This window comes from Onychomys torridus, chromosome 4 (assembly GCF_903995425.1).
Source record: "Onychomys torridus chromosome 4, mOncTor1.1, whole genome shotgun sequence".
Classification (NCBI taxonomy): Eukaryota; Metazoa; Chordata; class Mammalia; order Rodentia; family Cricetidae; genus Onychomys; species Onychomys torridus.
The window spans coordinates 110,637,484-110,654,546 of NC_050446.1; the positions used below are offsets into that span (position 1 = coordinate 110,637,484).

Sequence of the window (17,063 nt, forward strand, 5' to 3'; positions counted from 1 at the left end):
AATTTATACCAGCATTATTTAGTAGAGTATACTTGGGGCATAGGATGACTCACCGATGGAGTGCCTGCCTAGCACCCACAAGATTCTATGATTGACTCCTATCACTATGAAAAAACCACACACATAAAAGTCTAGGAATTCGATGCTATCTATTACTGAAAATATTCATATAAAAGTGTTATTAAGAATTCAAAAAATGAGTAAAAGAGCACATTCTTATGAAAGACTATCCCTTGAATTGAATATTTCTTTTTCTTTTTTATATATCCACACAAACTTTAAAGAGTTGGGACTATTATTCTATTCCCTGTAAGGACCTACAATTGTTTACCTCTCAACATAGAACTTAGTAAATGTGATCAGACTGCATTTATTGTTAGTAAATCAGAAAGTTGTTCAATTAAATACCAATTTCCTTTGTTTTAATCAGAAATCCTGTAGATCTCAAAAGATAAATTTTGATTGTAATGTTGCAAAGCCTTTGATTATGGGACTCATGGGAAAATAAAGCAGGATTTGTATATTGATTCTCACTGCAAACGCAGCAAGCTCTCCAGACTGCCAACTAGAACTTCCTCAGCAGCATCAGTCACTTGTGGAGAAGAGGCAGTGGACCTTACCTTTGGAATGCACATTGTGGGCTCGGACAAGCGAGGGTAGGTGTAGGAGTTGTATGAGTGTCCTTGAGGATGGGTTTTAAATGCACTTGCTCCAAATGGCATCATGGGTTCCTGAAGCCCTGAGCCTGACTTGGATCTCTGTCGCATGGCTGGCTGAGGGCTTGTCTGGTGCAGGTATGATGACTTTGGCCTCCTGTCATCGTCATCAAGGCTGGGTCCCCAATCACTTTCACTGTATGCCAGACTCTCCTTGGAGCACCTGCTGGTCCCTGCAGTTCTAGAAGGCGTGAGTTGGAATGAGTAATCCAGAGGGGAGCTACTAGAGGCTCGCTGATAACCCCACTTAAGGTCACCATATTCACTTGGTTTGCTCAGTGAGTCCAAGTGTGTGTGATAGTCAACAGGAAATCTGGCCAGGTCAGTTTTCAAAGGCTTCATCTCAGGATAGTAAGCGTCTCCATGTTTCATCTTCATGACATGCCCATTTTGCTTGGCCGCATGGCTGCCTTTATAGTACAGATCCAGGTCATCTGCGTAGAGACTCCGTTCTCTGTACTTTTCAGTTGTATAGTCAGCAGTAGTATCGGATTCACTGGAATATTGTGAGAAGGTGATGAAGCCGTTTTCTTCTGAATGGCCTTGAACACGACTAGTGGCTCCTTGATCTGGGGTGGGTGGGCTTTCTTTCCTTAGGGAGTTGGAGCGAGTCACAGAGATGTTGTCGAAATCCTCTAGCAGGCCATTAATAGAGGTTTCCTTGCAGGATTTATTTCCTCTGACGATTGTCTAGGAATAATAGGAGGAATATTGTTAAGAAAAATATCTCTGGCTTTATAATTGCTAGAGGATAGTTGCCTCTATTTCACCTAGTTTAAACCACAGAAGAAAACATGAGAGAAACATTTTATTTAAAAAACAAAGGTAAAGAAACAATTGTTGCCTGACTTCACTGTAAAAATACTTAAATATTCAACAGTAGTCTGGGCTTGCTAATTTGTGCTTAGTTGTTGCATTAGGCTAGAGAGAAGTATTTTCATATTGTTTTGCAGATAAAAAGTAAACACTCACCTTCTTTTACATGTACTTTTAATTTGAGCTTTGATAATTTCACACATACATATATTGTAAATATACTCACCCTGTTTCTCTCTCTTGTCCCCTCCCACTCCTACAGACTTTTCTTCCTCACAACTAGCCCTTCACCTGTTCATGTCTTATTTTTGCCATAGCTGCTATGTATTCAGTGTTGGATTGGCCATGTCATATCCAGAAGACAGCATTTTACAGCACTCCTCCTTATCCTCTATCCTTTACAATCCCTACTCTCCCTTTTCTGTGATGTTCTCTGGGTTTTAGAGTGGGCGATGTAAACAGCCTGATTGGGGCTGAGCAATCAACAGTCAATTATTCTCAGCATTTTGATCAGTATGAGTCTCTGTATTAACCATTGCCCACTGCAAAAAGAAGCCTCTTTGGCTATGGCTGATAGGATACAGTTTGGAGATATATGTCATAGTAGTAGTAATTTCAACTCGAGGGCTTGTGTAAACCTTCACCTTCTAACAATGAACTGATGAATATAAATTTTAACAGTCTATAACATCTTGTTTTAAAAAAGTAGATTTGTTATTTTAAAATCCACTATTCAAATGATTTATAAAACCAATAATCATTGCCACTTAAATATGAACACAGGTAGAAAATTGTAACTGATGCTACAAGACTTTATGAAAGATTCTAGAAGACTTTTTTTTGAAACTGTGACTACAGAACAACATGGGGATTAATTACACGATTTAATTTGCAATCCAATGTGATATTATTAAGTACTGAACTACAATCCTTGCAGTGGCCACACCTGGGTGCTACCATCTTTGAATTTGGGGTTTTGCTTGGTAATGATGTGACTGTGCCTGGCTCTTAGTGACAAACTGTTCCCTTTAATAAACCTAAATAACACCGGAATACGAGGAACAGAAAGAAACAGCAAGTCACTTACAGAACCAGTCAGCTGTGTCTTGGCTTGTCATTATACGGTTTGCAGTGAAGTGTGTGGGGGTGGATAAAAGAACAAAGAACAAAGAGTGGCTATCAAGATTTTAAGAGAAATATACTTGTGAACAAGTAGCAAGAAGATCAAAATCATCATGGTTAGTACAACAGGAAAGCTCTAGGTGTAGGGAGAAGACCAAATTGTCCCAGAGCTTGGGAGCCACAGATAAGTGCCTCAAACTTCATGCTGAAATACAGGGATTTTTTTTCCTGTCAAACAGTCTTAGATTAAATTCTTTTTACTTATTTCCTTTTAAATAAACTTATTCTAGAATAGTTTAACATTTCAGAGACTGGGCAGAACATTCCCAAATACCCTCTCACCCAGTGTTTCATGTATTAACATCTTGCATTATTATTAATGAAATGCCACCCATATTAGGACTTCATCAGCTTTCTCCTAGAACTCTAGTCCCACCCATGAGAAATAAATATTTATTGATAATGTCTCCTGAGTCTCTTTGATAGTTTCTGGGAATTTCCTTGTTGCTGATGACCTTGGCAGCTTTGAGGAGGAATGAACGAATGTTTTCAGAATGTCCCTCAGCTGGATTTGTCTGATATTTTCCTTATGGTTAAACTTGTGTAATAAGTTTTGGGGAGGAAGTCTGTAAAGTACCAATTTCATCACATGTATCTGCGGCACACTGTCAACATGGCTTCTTACTGATAATGTTACCTTGGTCACTTAGGTGAAGTTGTATTTGCCAGGTGCCTAAGCTCTACCTCACAATTCCTTCCTTCCCTCCACTAGCAAGACTCAAAGTGCGGCCCACCATGGTGGGGAGGGGTGGCAGCAGGGGTTAAGCTCCATCTCTTAGCACAAGGCACAGCTGTATAAAGCATTTGGAGTTCTGCATTGGAGACTTACGTATTACCCTTATTTATTTTTTAATTCAGTCAGTCACTTATTTATATCAGAATGATGGACTCACAGGCGTTTACTAAGATTATGATCTAATTCTGTGCCATTTGCATTGTCATCCAAACAGTTGGGGCTTTTGCCACCAGAGGTTCTTTCATGTTGGTGACAATCGCTCTTCCTATTACTGTAGAGCACAGCACTATTCTCCATCACCATAAAGTGTTACACTTTTATCCTACTTTCTCTCTTCCTCTGTGGTTTTAATAGTCATTTCTCCCAGAAGCTATTCTTCAGTTTTTTGACAATGGTATAAGGCATGAAAATTGGGATTATGAGTGTTCTTCATCACTACTGAGGTATTATTTCTTCCAGGTCCTCCCAGTGAGCAGAACTAGAGAATCTACATTTGTGTACTAGCACAGGCATACCTAAATATCTATCCATCTCTATGTGTATTGAGGCATATTTTTATTTCTGAAGCTAATCTGGTACCACGTTGTTCTTTCTACCTTCCTCTCCTACTTGTCTATAATCTCCTGCTTTACTACATTTCTAACTGTTGTATTTTTCCTGCATAATGGATTTCTGTGGGATAATAGAGGTCATTGCTGCTGCATACAGTTAAACTATGGGCTTAGGACTGCCAAGCCTGCTACTTCTATGTACTTGCCACCATATCTAGAAAACTGCTTACTTCCCATACAAATTTAGGGAGTAATGCAATGAATGGAATTCCATCTGCTTGTGGATGTAAAAGGAGTAATATTAACAGTGCTATGAGAGAAATGCTACTTGAAGAAAAGGATAAGAAGAGCCTCTTGTTGTGGAACTCTGTTCTCCATGCGTGGATACATGGACACTACCTTCTGGAAGCCCGAGCAGCTGTGGTTACTCACATGAGAATCTCAGGCTGGGCCCACTTGTGGAAGGCTTGGAGTGCTGTACACAAGGCAGCACAGGAGGCCTAGCCCCATCTCTGAGGATAGGCAGGTAGCAGTCACAGGGGTGGGGAAAGTCTTCTTTGGTTGCCTACATTTGACCCTACACTTGTGTACAGCCCCACACCTATACTATAAGTAACCCAGTTAGACTCACTGGTTCACCAAGCTAGTCATGGGTAGAATGATTTCCTTGGTTTGTAGTTGGTGCCTTATCTGGACAGATGTTTGTTTACATCTCCCTATGCAAAGTTATACAACACTTAAAAAATGTGTAATTTTTTGCTTTTTACTTTAAAACTTGGACTTGCACTTATAAACTGTATGATACCAGGAAAATTGCTTACACTTTTGTGGGCATGACTTCTTAATCTATGAAACAGTAAGAATCAATACTTTTCTTTTAGAATTAAGATAGCCATTATTTACATTTAATAATATATAAATTTTATAATATAAATTGGTTGACATGATTCCTGTCATAGTAAATTCTTCTTATTTAACTATCTCCTCAACAAAATTTTAAGCTAAGCTGAATATTTGGGAAAGAAGGAAGCTACAAACAATAGAATTTGGCTGCAGCTGCATATATGGGACAAAATAGGATAAAAGTAGCAAATAAAACTCTTAGTCACTTAAGATGCAAACTCCAAATTTCTTAAGAGGAAGATCCATTTCAAATTAACTATATTTGCTACATAAAACAAATTCTCTTCATTAGGACAACAACAACAACAAAGAGGATCAGCCCCTTCTTAAAAGTATAATGAATGGATCAGAAAATTAACACACCTAGACTTTCAAGATTTAAATAGAGAGATGGACATGGAAAGAAAGGATACTAGAAATACAGTAAAAACTGACAGAGGTCTTTCCTCAGTGGGAAGATTCAGGCTCTGGTTTCTCAGACAGTAGTGTTTACACAAGACAGCCCAAGGAGCTGGGAAGGAAGATTCAGATTCAATAGGTTTGGAGAGAACCTGAGATGGTGAAATGCTCAGAAGCTCACACAGGTATGGCCTGGCTGCTGCCCTGTAGCCCACACTGTCCACGTAATACAATAATGCATTTTCTAGATTTTAGATTCCCTGTATTCAGAGAACCTTTGAAATGAAAATGCTTTTCAGTATAATAACGTGTGTGTGTGTGTGTGTGTGTGTGTGTGTGTGTGTGTGTGTTGCAGTTGGTTTGGGGAGCTGTACTTCATCCATTATGAAGGTGACAAACATTTTACAATTTAGCAAATGATGGTCTTAAAGATCTCACCACTTGCTCTTAGACTCCCTGAGTCAGGCCAACATGCTGTTTCAGGTCTGCTTGCTTCCTTAGCATAGTCTTGCTATGAAGCTGTAATAATCCTTAGTGTTGCAGATAAATAAAACTTAGGTCCAAGCAAAGCGAATGTGTGGTTGTTGATATTTGAAAGAAAAAAAAAATAACTTGGTCGTGGGAAGAACACAAATTAAAGCAAATGAGACAAGCAAGAAATGTAAAGCACACTCTAACTAACGGACTTTCTTTTCTTGGATACTATTTTTCAGAATTTAAAAATGATGTTGACCAAGTATGCAAATCATTCTTAACAGAAACACACGCTGTTTTTGTTGCAGTTGAACTCCTAATTCATTGTTAATAAGCAGGATGCTCACAAAGTATAAATGTTTGTTCCAAACAGCTTTCCAGCACATTCTCTCTCACACACACAGAAATAAAACAACAGAAGCCTTTTTCATCAGCACATCCAGTTAAATGAGAACCCAAGTCATATTACTTTTGCTGACTTTCATTTCCCTTACAGAATCATAACCATCAGGACAACAATAATGAAATCTAAACATGGAGAATTGTTCACGTGGCTTAACCAGGCATCACCCAGAAGGACTGTTATTTATTATACTCAGCATCTGATGTTTATTTTAAGTGAGATTTGTGCAATTTCAGAGAGATCAATAATACAATAACTACAAGAGTATCAGTGCATTTTATGCTGTGGAAACTCCAAGCATTCAAAATCAATGCAAGGCAATCTATTTGCATCTGAAGCTGGGGTTCTTATTGTCTTTCTGCTGTAACCTGGACTGGCTGGCATCTGTTCTGGCTCCTGGTGACAGCGGCCATATTTCATGGTGCTGCTTGTGCAGGCTGTTGGCTAGTGATAAGCGCTAATGGATCTGTTCGGGAGAACAGCTGTCTCCCCTTGTTCCCAGGGAAGGGATGAAAAAGTGCCTCTGTTCTCACTGGCTGTATTAACCTTGACAATAATGAAGTGTGTAATTAACAGCTTTGCCCTAATAAGACCTTACATTTCCTTTTCAAAAACAACATCTCCTCTGTACCTCAAGAATGTGCTTCATATTGTCACACTGAATATTTATCAAGAGGTCAGAAAGCAAAAATTCCTGTGACTCAGGAAAAAAAAAAGGTGCTTTTAGGATGTATCTACCTTTAAACTCCATACCTGAATTCTGATCCTGTATGTGGAGAATCAGTTCACCTGTCAGTCAAGTGGCTGAAAACATCTGGGTCACAACAAAACCAGACAGATCTAACATCTGTACCCTCCCAGAAAGATGTAAATTCTCAGTTGGATTTTGAACTATCACATCTATTTTCTACATTTTCCCCATTGCACTAGTTGGGCTGGGGCAATTGGATGAGACTTGAACGTTATTCCTGGAAAATATGATAGTTTGGGCAGAACATCTCAGAGTGGAGGTATCATGAAGATTTCTAGACAAAAAGCAGACAACAAACAACCCCCCCCCCCAAAAAAAAAACCACCTGAAATCCAGAGCAACAACAACAAACAAGAAAAATACCTCAACAAATTATATAGTACTGGTAATTATGTGGGATCCAAAATAAACCAATCATTTATTAACTAAATATAAAGTCATATTTTGCACAAATTCCAAGAAAGCAGAATATTTTAAAGGAAGTTGTATGAACTTTGTGGAAATAGAGATTTCATCCTAGACTGAAAACACTCTACTCTGCTGTTTTCTCTGCTCCCTACACCACTGTGTTATCAACAGAGTCACTGAACACGGAATCTAATTTTGAAGCAGGCTTCCTATTCACTCTTCAGCTTCCTGTGAACTTATTCTTCCTGCTTGCAACACAAGGCAGGTGGGCTGAGTTTACCCAGACCCGCTTGAGGTTAAAGCTAGTTTGGAAAGTTGTTCTTGGGTATTAACTATTATTTATGTGAAGACTGTTACTTCACCCACCAGACATCATTGACGACTATGGAAATACCTTTCAGTTCATTACTGTATTCATTTAGTGAAAAACTATTTTTAGTGGAAGGGAGTACCCCATGATTCATGAGACAAAATTCAATCATCTAATTAACCGGTAGTAGGTAGGATTTAATGTTGTTCTTCAAGTCTTTTACATGCTATCCTCACATTTTAGCCTGGGTTCCACCAATAGTAGTGTAGTTTCTTTTAGTAAGTATGGTGGTTTGATTAGGAATGGCCCCCACAGGCTCATATATTTGAATGCTTGGTCATTAGGGAGTAGCACTACTTGAGAAGGATTAGGAGGTGTGGCCTTGTTGGAGGAGGTATGACTTTTTTGGTGGAAGTTTGTCACTGGGACTGGGCTTGGCATTTCAAAAGCTCAAGTCAGGCCCAGTGTCTCTCTTTTGCCATTGCCTTGGATTCAGATGTAGAACTCACAGCTCCTTTTCCAGCACCATGTCATGCATACCTGTGTGCCATCATGCTTCCTGACATGATGACAATGGACTAAACCTCTGAAACTGTAAGCAAACCCCAATTAAATGCTTTCATTTATATGAGTTGTTATGGTTATGGTATCTCTAATTAAATGCTTTCATTTATATGACTTGCTATGGTTATGGTATCTCTTCACAACAATGGAACACTGACTAAGATAGTAACAGCTCACAAACATTGGGGGAGAGAATAGTAGAGAACTGGTTACCAACTCAAGAGTGTAATGTTAGGGTGGTTATCGGTGGTTATGGTTTCACTCTACGGAGTTGTGAGGACTGTTTCAGAAAGGGCCGTTCAAAGAATGAAGATGGGTGCATCAATCTATCTGCTCCTATATCCTGTCTTAGAATGGAAGAAGCCCTTGAGCCACCATGTCAGAAAGCAGAGGGAGTAGTTTAACTGAAGTGAGCAGGTTGCCTCAGAATGGCTGGAGTAAAAAGACATGTGACAGGCTATAAATGATTTAAAGGAGCTTCTAGCTATTCATATGGATTAAACACTTACTGTATGTGAGATGATTATCAATGTTTTCTCCCATGTTTGGTTTTTATAATCAGACTTGGAGATACATGGCATTATTTCTTCTTTGTATGAAGGAGAGACATACTCAGAGAGGCCAAGTAACTTTAACTTGCCCAGTGTCACTCAGCTCTTAGGTAAAGAATTTGAAAAGCAAGGCCCATTCTTACCTATTGTAAAGTTTGCCTTCAATGTAAAAAGTGCATTATAGCATCTTCCGTGTAAACTCCAGTGGTTGGACAGATAGTAACAGCTGGCAAAGTGACATTCCCACCTACTAGGTGCATGAAACAATACAAAGAATGTGAGTGTGTTCTGTAGTGATATAACACACAATATTCTGTAAGCAAAATGCTTTAGGGAAAATATGCCTACAATTCAGACTTCGTAGGACACAGGAAGAACTATATCAGCTGTTTTCAAATAACTTGCCTTTTTTCCTCCTCTAAGGCAAAAGAAATACCTTGTTCCATTACATTTGCTCAATTGTGACATTTGAAAAGTTAATAGCAAAATGGGTAGTATACACACGTTATCATCCTGAATCCAAAAATGAGCAATTGAGTAAATGATGTGTGATATGTAATACCGAAGGTCAAAATTCTTTGCTTTCTTTCAAAAATTATAAGACACAGCACATTTATTTTAAATTTTGTCAACAAAATGTTACTTTTGAGTGTGTGAAACTTTAATTTCTAGGGTTTTTTGTTGTTGTTCTATCAATCTGGATTTTCAAAAAATCTTCACAAATGTTGAAATTGTCTCTTGTAGGCATACTAAATGATAAGAACCATTCCTATTAATGCACATTCCTGAAGCCAGGACCCTTTCTTAGACAGTTGCATCTCTGTGGGTGGTACCAGGTCACTCACTTCTAAAGCTCTCCGCCTGATTTCAAAGTGCATCAAAACTTGCAGCCATACTGCTGGAGTTCGCTTCCTGCCCTCAAAGAGAGACCTCAGAAACAGCAGCATCAGCATTACCCAGAAGAATCATGAGAAATGCAGAATCTGAGTCTAACAGGGCCTTCTGGACCACCATTGCATTTAATAAAAATGCAGCATACATAACTCCCATATATGCTGATGTTAGAGCACTGCAGACCTTGTGCCCTTGGTTTATTCCTCATTCCCTTTCCCACCCCAGGCTATTTCTGAAATCAATGAATTCTTTCTGTGAGGAATATAGACTTGATCAATACATACAAATTTAAATACACATACACATTTGTCAAGGAAAAACATGTTACCTTTTCCTTAAATCCATATTGGTAGGCTTCTTACTTTGTTTTATACAAAAAGAAACAGTGTAAAATGTGGGAAATGATTGACTTGCATGATAGAGAGTACTTCTGTGGTCTTTGTTATGTTTCTAGATGTGCTGTGGGGCGATGATAGAGCATATTTATCTGATGATTTTGTTCAAACATGCCAGAGAGCAAGTTCAAGTCCAGGAGTCTGGAGCATTTACCTGATTTCTTTCTTTCTTTCTTTCTTTCTTCCTTCCTTTCTTCCTTTCTTTCTTTCTTTCTTTCTTTCTTTCTTTCTTTCTTTCTTTCTTTCTTTCTTTTTTTTTTTCTGAGTTACCTTGCTGCATTAAAGAAGACGATCAACTAGTCCATTTCCTCAAGTAATATCTTAGACAAACCTGGGACCCACATAGGACACATGCCCCAGAAAAGACTCAAACAATATTATCTTTCCTTTCACAAATGTACCACAACAGTTTTTATATTATGACTGCACACTTAACACAAAAGACACTGAGAAATGTGAGATTAAGTATTGCTTTTGTCCTAGGAGTGTTTGTGAGGCCATGGTTCACAGGCTATGTAAGGTCCACAGGAAGGTCTTATGAACATTTTGAAAATAAGAAAGCTCCACTTTCCTGAAGGAAATGCTGCTTTTCTGGTTCTCCATTCTAGGACAAAAAATCTGAGAGCCATTTGCCTGGACTCAGAAGAGCGTTTGAATATACAGCTTATCCACTGTGTTCAGGTAAAAGGCCCATTGAATCCATTTATCTTGCTAAAATGTACAGGTTTATTGAGTCTCACTCTTTAGTTATAGTTATAATTTGCCACAATTTTAGTTCGTGGGATTTCATTATGCAGTAATGCCAATGATTTAAGTAATAGAGTAGTGTCATTTTTCTTTATTTTTTTTCTATAATGGGTATTGAACCTAGGACCTTACATATGTTAGGAAAATGGTATAACATTAAGCCACACTCACAACTCTAGAAACTTAGATATTTCCTTTCCAGTACAAATTATATTACTTACTCTTTATCTTTTTTAAAAACACATTTAGAGACCAGGTGATGGTGGCACATACTTTTAATCCCATCACTTTGAATGCAGAGGTAGGTGGATCTCTGTGAGTTGGAGGCCAGCCTGGGCTACAAAGTGAGTTCCAGGACAGCCAGGGCTGTTACACAGAGAAACCCTATCTCAAAAACCAAAACAAACAAATAAACAAAGAATAACCCAAGCCAAAACAAACAAAAACAAAACAAAATTCCACATTTAGAAAATTGTCAGTACTTCATATATCCCCTCATCCTGCTTTTCTCAACAAGGGTCTTCTGAAGGTTGTTCAGTCAGAGAGAGTACTAGTCCATACCATAAAATTAAAACCTGATGAAAAGCTCTCACTGTTGTTACCACTTTAGAAATCGACTACAGAGACGTGGTGTCTTTGGGCACTTACAACGGTCTTTCTGCCCAGTTTTATCCCAAAAGCAGTTTAGGGAGGACCCCACCAGGGACCCCAGGCAGTGACAGTTTTAAACCTCTCTCAGATGATTTCAATTAGTAGCCAAGGTTAAAAGCCAGTATCCTTAGGTAGTGCTCATTACAGTATGCTCTGCACACAAAGCCCCTGGCATCTTGAAGCACACAGACTTCCCTTGAGCAGGTCTGGTGTGGGACATGTGACTCTGGACTTGTAACAAGCTCCCAGGCGAGGCTGGTGATACTGCTATGCAATGCAAACTGAGAGTTCTTGAGAACAGAGAATGGTTATGTGATGTCAAGCCTGAAGCTGCATAGTGCAAAAAAAATGAGATCATACTGTAGAGAGAGCATTGGATTGTGAGTTCCACCATCTGGGTTCTAGTCCAGTCTCTGCCATCAGCAACAAAGCAGCCTTTGTCAGGTAAATGACCTTGTTGAGTCTATGGATCTTTTCTGTACTGAGAGGGCCTATCTGGCTTTCCTCTACCTCTACCATTCTGTTGTTTTGAGAGTTCTTGTTGTGTCTTAGCTTCTCTAAGTAGGTAGCATTCCTACAAAGGGCTGACTTTATGTTAGCTGTCTTAATTGAGAAAGAATCTTACAAATGCTAAATTACAGGAAGTATGTACTAACTGGAGTTTGAGTTCTCACTCTCCAGTATGTTTAAGCTTCTAGAAAATGTACTTACCCTTTATGTAAACAATTCTGACCTTAGGCAGATGAGCCTATGCTGCCACAAATCATTCAGCATTCTGACACATTCTCAGCAATGTCCAACTGTGCTAGGTTGATGCAAAGATGGCCTCACTTTTCCTCTCCAATCTCTTAACACACATTTTGCAATAAGACTCAGAAGTGCCTCCCCTCAGGAGGTAGAAGCTGCCTTCCTGTTGTCTTTGAGTTTAGCCACATGATTTGTTCTTTCCACAAGAACCAGAAGAAGTGAGGCCACACCCAATTCAGCCTATGCTTCTAGACCCTATCTGGTTGCCATGTAAATAAGCAAGGACTTACTTACCTCACAACAAATGAAAAATATACATGGACCAGAAATTCGTACCAGTTGAGGCCACCCTAGACCAGCTGGCCTCAAGGACCTGCCTCACCATTTGAAAGAAGATGAACATAGGCCAAATTGATGACATGCAATATTGTGAGAAGCAATAGATGATCACTGTCTTATTACCTCCCCTCACACCTTTTTTTTTTTTTTTTTTTTTTTTTTTTTAATGTGCGTGATTTGAGTGTGGAGGTTTTTGCATGCGTGTATGCATATTCCCATCTGTGTGGTGTGCATGGATGTAGGTTTGTGCCTGGTGCCTGTGCACATGTTGTATGTGAAGGCCAAGGTTGATTTGGGGTGTCTTTTTCAATTACTCTTGACTTTATTTATTGAGGCAGGCTCTCATTTGAATTCAGAGCTTGCTGCTGCAGCGAGTGTAGTCCCCAGCTTGCTCTGGGAATCCAGTAGCTGCCTCCTGGATGCTGAGATCAAAAGGAGGCAGCCTGCCACACACTCATTTGGGTGTTGGAGTCAGGAACTCTGGCCTTCACATGTGCACAAGTGCCTTGCTCACCAAGACACCTTCCCAGTCCCTAAACTCCTCTTTTAAAATGTGGCAAAAATACATATAACAAAAACTTACCATTCCAAGCATATAATTTGCTATCATTAAGTTCATTCAAAACGTTGTAAAACTACTTTATTTTATTACCCCAAATCTAAAACTCCAGACATATTAAAAACTAACTCTCTCGTCCTCAGCCCTCCAGTGACCTCTAATGTATTTTCTGTCTGCATTAATTTTCCTGTTCTAGGCTCCACTCAAAAGTAGACTTGTGCAATGGTGTTCTTTGCCCTGCTTATCCATTTAGTGACCATACATGTTTTAGTATTACAGAACTTTCATTCCCTTTAAAAAGCAATATTCCGTTTTATAAACACCGTATTTTGGTGCTCCATTTATCTAATGATGGACATTTGCATCTACTTTTTGGCTATTATGAATGTTGTTGCTGTGAGCATTGGTATAGGAGAATCTGTTCAGGCTGATGGCGTCAATCTTTTGGGTATATATGCTGACAATTCAATGTTTAAACTTTCAAGAAACCTCTGAACTGTATTCCATAGATGCTGCCCATATGATATTTTTTATTCTTACTTAGTGATGGGTGAGGATTCTAATGTCTCTATATCTTTGACAGGAGTAGTTGACCACATATAATTGGACTCCAATGTATTATTATTATTTTTTGTATGTGAGCTTTTATTTGATTACCATTTGTTATTGTAGGTTTTTTGGGGGTGGTGGTGATTTTATTTGTTTTCTTGGTTTGGTTGTTGTATTGGGTTTTTGTTTGTTTTTTGAGAAAGAACTTAAAGTTGGATGGTAAGGAGGGGGCAAAGATCAGGAAGGACTTTGGGGAGGGGAAGAACATAATAAAAATATATTTAAAATTAAAAATTGTTTTAATAAGAAATCATATAATATAATAATATAAAAATATAATAATAGAAAAGTTATAAAAACTAAAATATTTATTTTAAATTTTTAAAATTATTATTATTTTTAAATTTTATAATTTAATTTAATTTTACATATCAGCCACAGATTCCCCTGTCCTCCCTCCCCCCCCAGCCCTCCCCCCAATCCACCCCCCATTCCCATCTCCTCTAGGACAAGCACTCCCCTGGGGATTCAGTCCAGGCTGAGCAAAGTGTCCCTGCATAGGCCCCAGGCTCCAAATAGCCAGCTCATGCACTAAGCATAGGTCCCCGTCCCATTGCCTGGGGTCACTTTTTTTCTGTTCCTTTGTTTTAGTTTTAAATCCTTTTGACATCTTGTCACAAACATGGTTTGAAAATATTATTATAAAGGATACTTTTACTTTTACAATTTAGGTTAGTATCTTTCTCATCTTTTTCTTTTCTTTTTTTTTTTTTTTTTGTGCTCATGCTTTCGGTTTCATAGCCAAGAAGTCATTGCCAAGCCCAATATCACAAAGTGTCCCTGTATTTTTCTTCTAAGAGCAACATAGCTGAGGCTCTTATGTTCAGGGCTTTGATGCATTTGAGTTAATTTCTATATATGGCATAAATTAAGGGTCTAACTCCATCCTTTTGTATGTGGATATACAGCTTTCTCATACTATTGAAAAGGCTGTTATTCTCAGTGAATAGTCTTGGCACCTTTGCCAGTTTATTTCTGGGATGATTCTATTCTGTGGGCTTCAGTGTGTGTCCTTACATGAGCATGAGACTATTTTGGTTTTTATTATGTGGTGTAGCAAGTTTTGAGATTGAGAACTATTAGTACTTCAACTTTGTTCTTATATTCAAGAGCATTTTTTTTTAGGGGGCTGAAGTGATGGATCATTGGCTAAGAGCTCTAATTACTCATACAGAGGATCTGGGTTCCATTCCTAGCACTGATATGGCAGTTCACAACCATCTGATGCCCTCTTCTGGACTCCACAGCAACCAGGCACATTTGTAGTGCACAGACATACGTGTAGGCAGAACACTTGTATGCATAAAAATAAAATGCAAAATTGAAATTAAAGAGTAAAATTCAGGTCTTTAGGACCCTTTGAGATTGCATATGACTTTTTCTTTATTTCCCTCCTTCTGTAATTTCTTTCTCTTTTCCTGTCTCTTTTTCTCCTTCCATCCACCTTTCTCTTGCTTTCTTTTTTAGCAGAGATGAAATCTGGGACCTTATGGTTGCTAGTTAGGTAGTCTATGTCTGGGCCATAACCCAGCCAGGATTGTTTTTCTGTTTTTTCAAAGCTCACCACTAATATTTTCATAGGATTGCATTGAATATATAGGCAGTTTTGAATATATATCTATGGAAACCAGATATTTTTCCATTTATTCACTTATTTACATCTTTATTTCTTTCAGCAGTTTTGTAGTTTTGAGTGTGTTTTTAGCTCTTCAGTTTCAGAGTTTTTTGATAAACAGAACTACATATGATGATAAATAATTGATCCACTATGGCCATTATTTCAGGGCACTGAATTGAAGTTTACTAGTTCCCCTCCTCGGTAGATGCTCCCAGCAAAGGGTTAGACTTTTTCATTTGGGAAACATGTCATGGACACTGACTGTCTTCTGCCCTCCTACTTTCTAGGATTTTCTACCGGAATAGAATAGCACTCTGTTCTTTTGCCTTCTCTACTTACTTGTCTGCAGGTAACAGGGAGCCTGGCTTATCAGTGGGGGAAGAAGAAGGGCATGCACAACTCAAGGGATTGTCTTCAATTTAATGGAGTGCTTTCCTGTTTTCAGAGCCTGCACATTCTACTTCCACATGGCAATGAGCCATCCCTCTTCTTTTAGAAGTCAAGATCCTCACTCTAACCTGACACAGGAAGATGATAAGTGTAGAAGTAAGTTATATGGTGGTAGAACAGGTCAGTACCAGGTCTGTAGAACTCTCATATTTCATCTACAGGCTTGATATGGAAGCACATTTTCAAGGAAGCTTACTAACAACTGGGCTTCATAATAATAGATCTGAAATCTGGATCTCCAACTATCTTTTCCAAAGTCTAAATACAGGGTTATGTAAAAAGGTATTCACATTGCCTTTGCATTTATACTCAAATATAGTGACTTGAATCAGACCTGGAAGTGAGAAGAAATATTACAAGAACCCATGAATTAAAAATAAGAGGTGGGAGAGATACTTTTTGTGAAATGGTGGCAAAAAGAGTTTAGAAGACACCAAAGTTTCAAAATAAATGCTTCTGTAAGGATGAAATTATTCTTTACATGTAGCTATGTGCTATTGCCTATCTCTAATGTTTGATTTACCCAACAGCTTTGGATAGTGTCCATTATTACTCTCATGCTCTGTTTTGTGAATGAGAAAAGGGAAGGTACAATTGCTGCCTGGGGGTTCACAGCTTTACAGAAATATAATAGATTGAAATAACATCACAATTTCATGCCATCCTGATAATTGTACAGCAGGTAACACGGAGAGGCCTCCTTTGAGATTTTGGAAGACATATTCCCGATCCTTTGACTGGAAGTTGGCCATTGAATTTGATGAACTGACAGAAGTCTATGTGGTTATATGTGAGCCTCAATTCTTGCCATCAGCCCTGAGAAAGAAACCTGTCTTAGTAATGCTACTTCATGAAACACTTTAGAATCCATGCTGGTCCATAATAATTTCAAGATCCAAACTCAAAGTTGAATCTATAGCCAAACCCAATTTATCTGAAGCCTGAAGCAGAAGAACCAAGCCAACTCCATACCCACAAGCAAGAAAAAGAAAATAAATGTTTGTTGAAGTCCTTGATCAGTTTGGAGTTGAGTTTTGTTCAAGGTGATAAATATGGACCTATTTTTATTCTTTTATGTTTGGCTATCCAGTTCGACCAGAACCATTTGTTGAAGATGCTATCTTTTCTCTGGTGTGTATTTTTGGCTTCTTTTTAAAAGACCAGGTGTTTGTAGTTGTGTGGATTTATGTCCAAGTCTTCATTTTGATTCCATTGATCAGTGTGTCTGTCTTTATTCCCATACCATGCTGTTTTTATTATTATAGCTCTGTAGTACAACTTGAAATCTGG

The 17,063-nt window shown here is 38.5% G+C and overlaps 1 protein-coding gene across 1 annotated transcript in view; it reads right to left on the reverse strand.

The window, feature by feature from the left end:
- The window catches only part of Pak5 (p21 (RAC1) activated kinase 5), a 100,078-nt gene that overhangs the window by 43,227 nt on the left and 39,788 nt on the right, over positions 1–17,063 (reverse strand). The window contains exon 2 of the mRNA XM_036184963.1: positions 621–1,406. Coding sequence (XP_036040856.1) covers positions 621–1,406 — 786 coding nt within the window. The remainder of the gene's footprint in view (positions 1–620; positions 1,407–17,063) is intronic.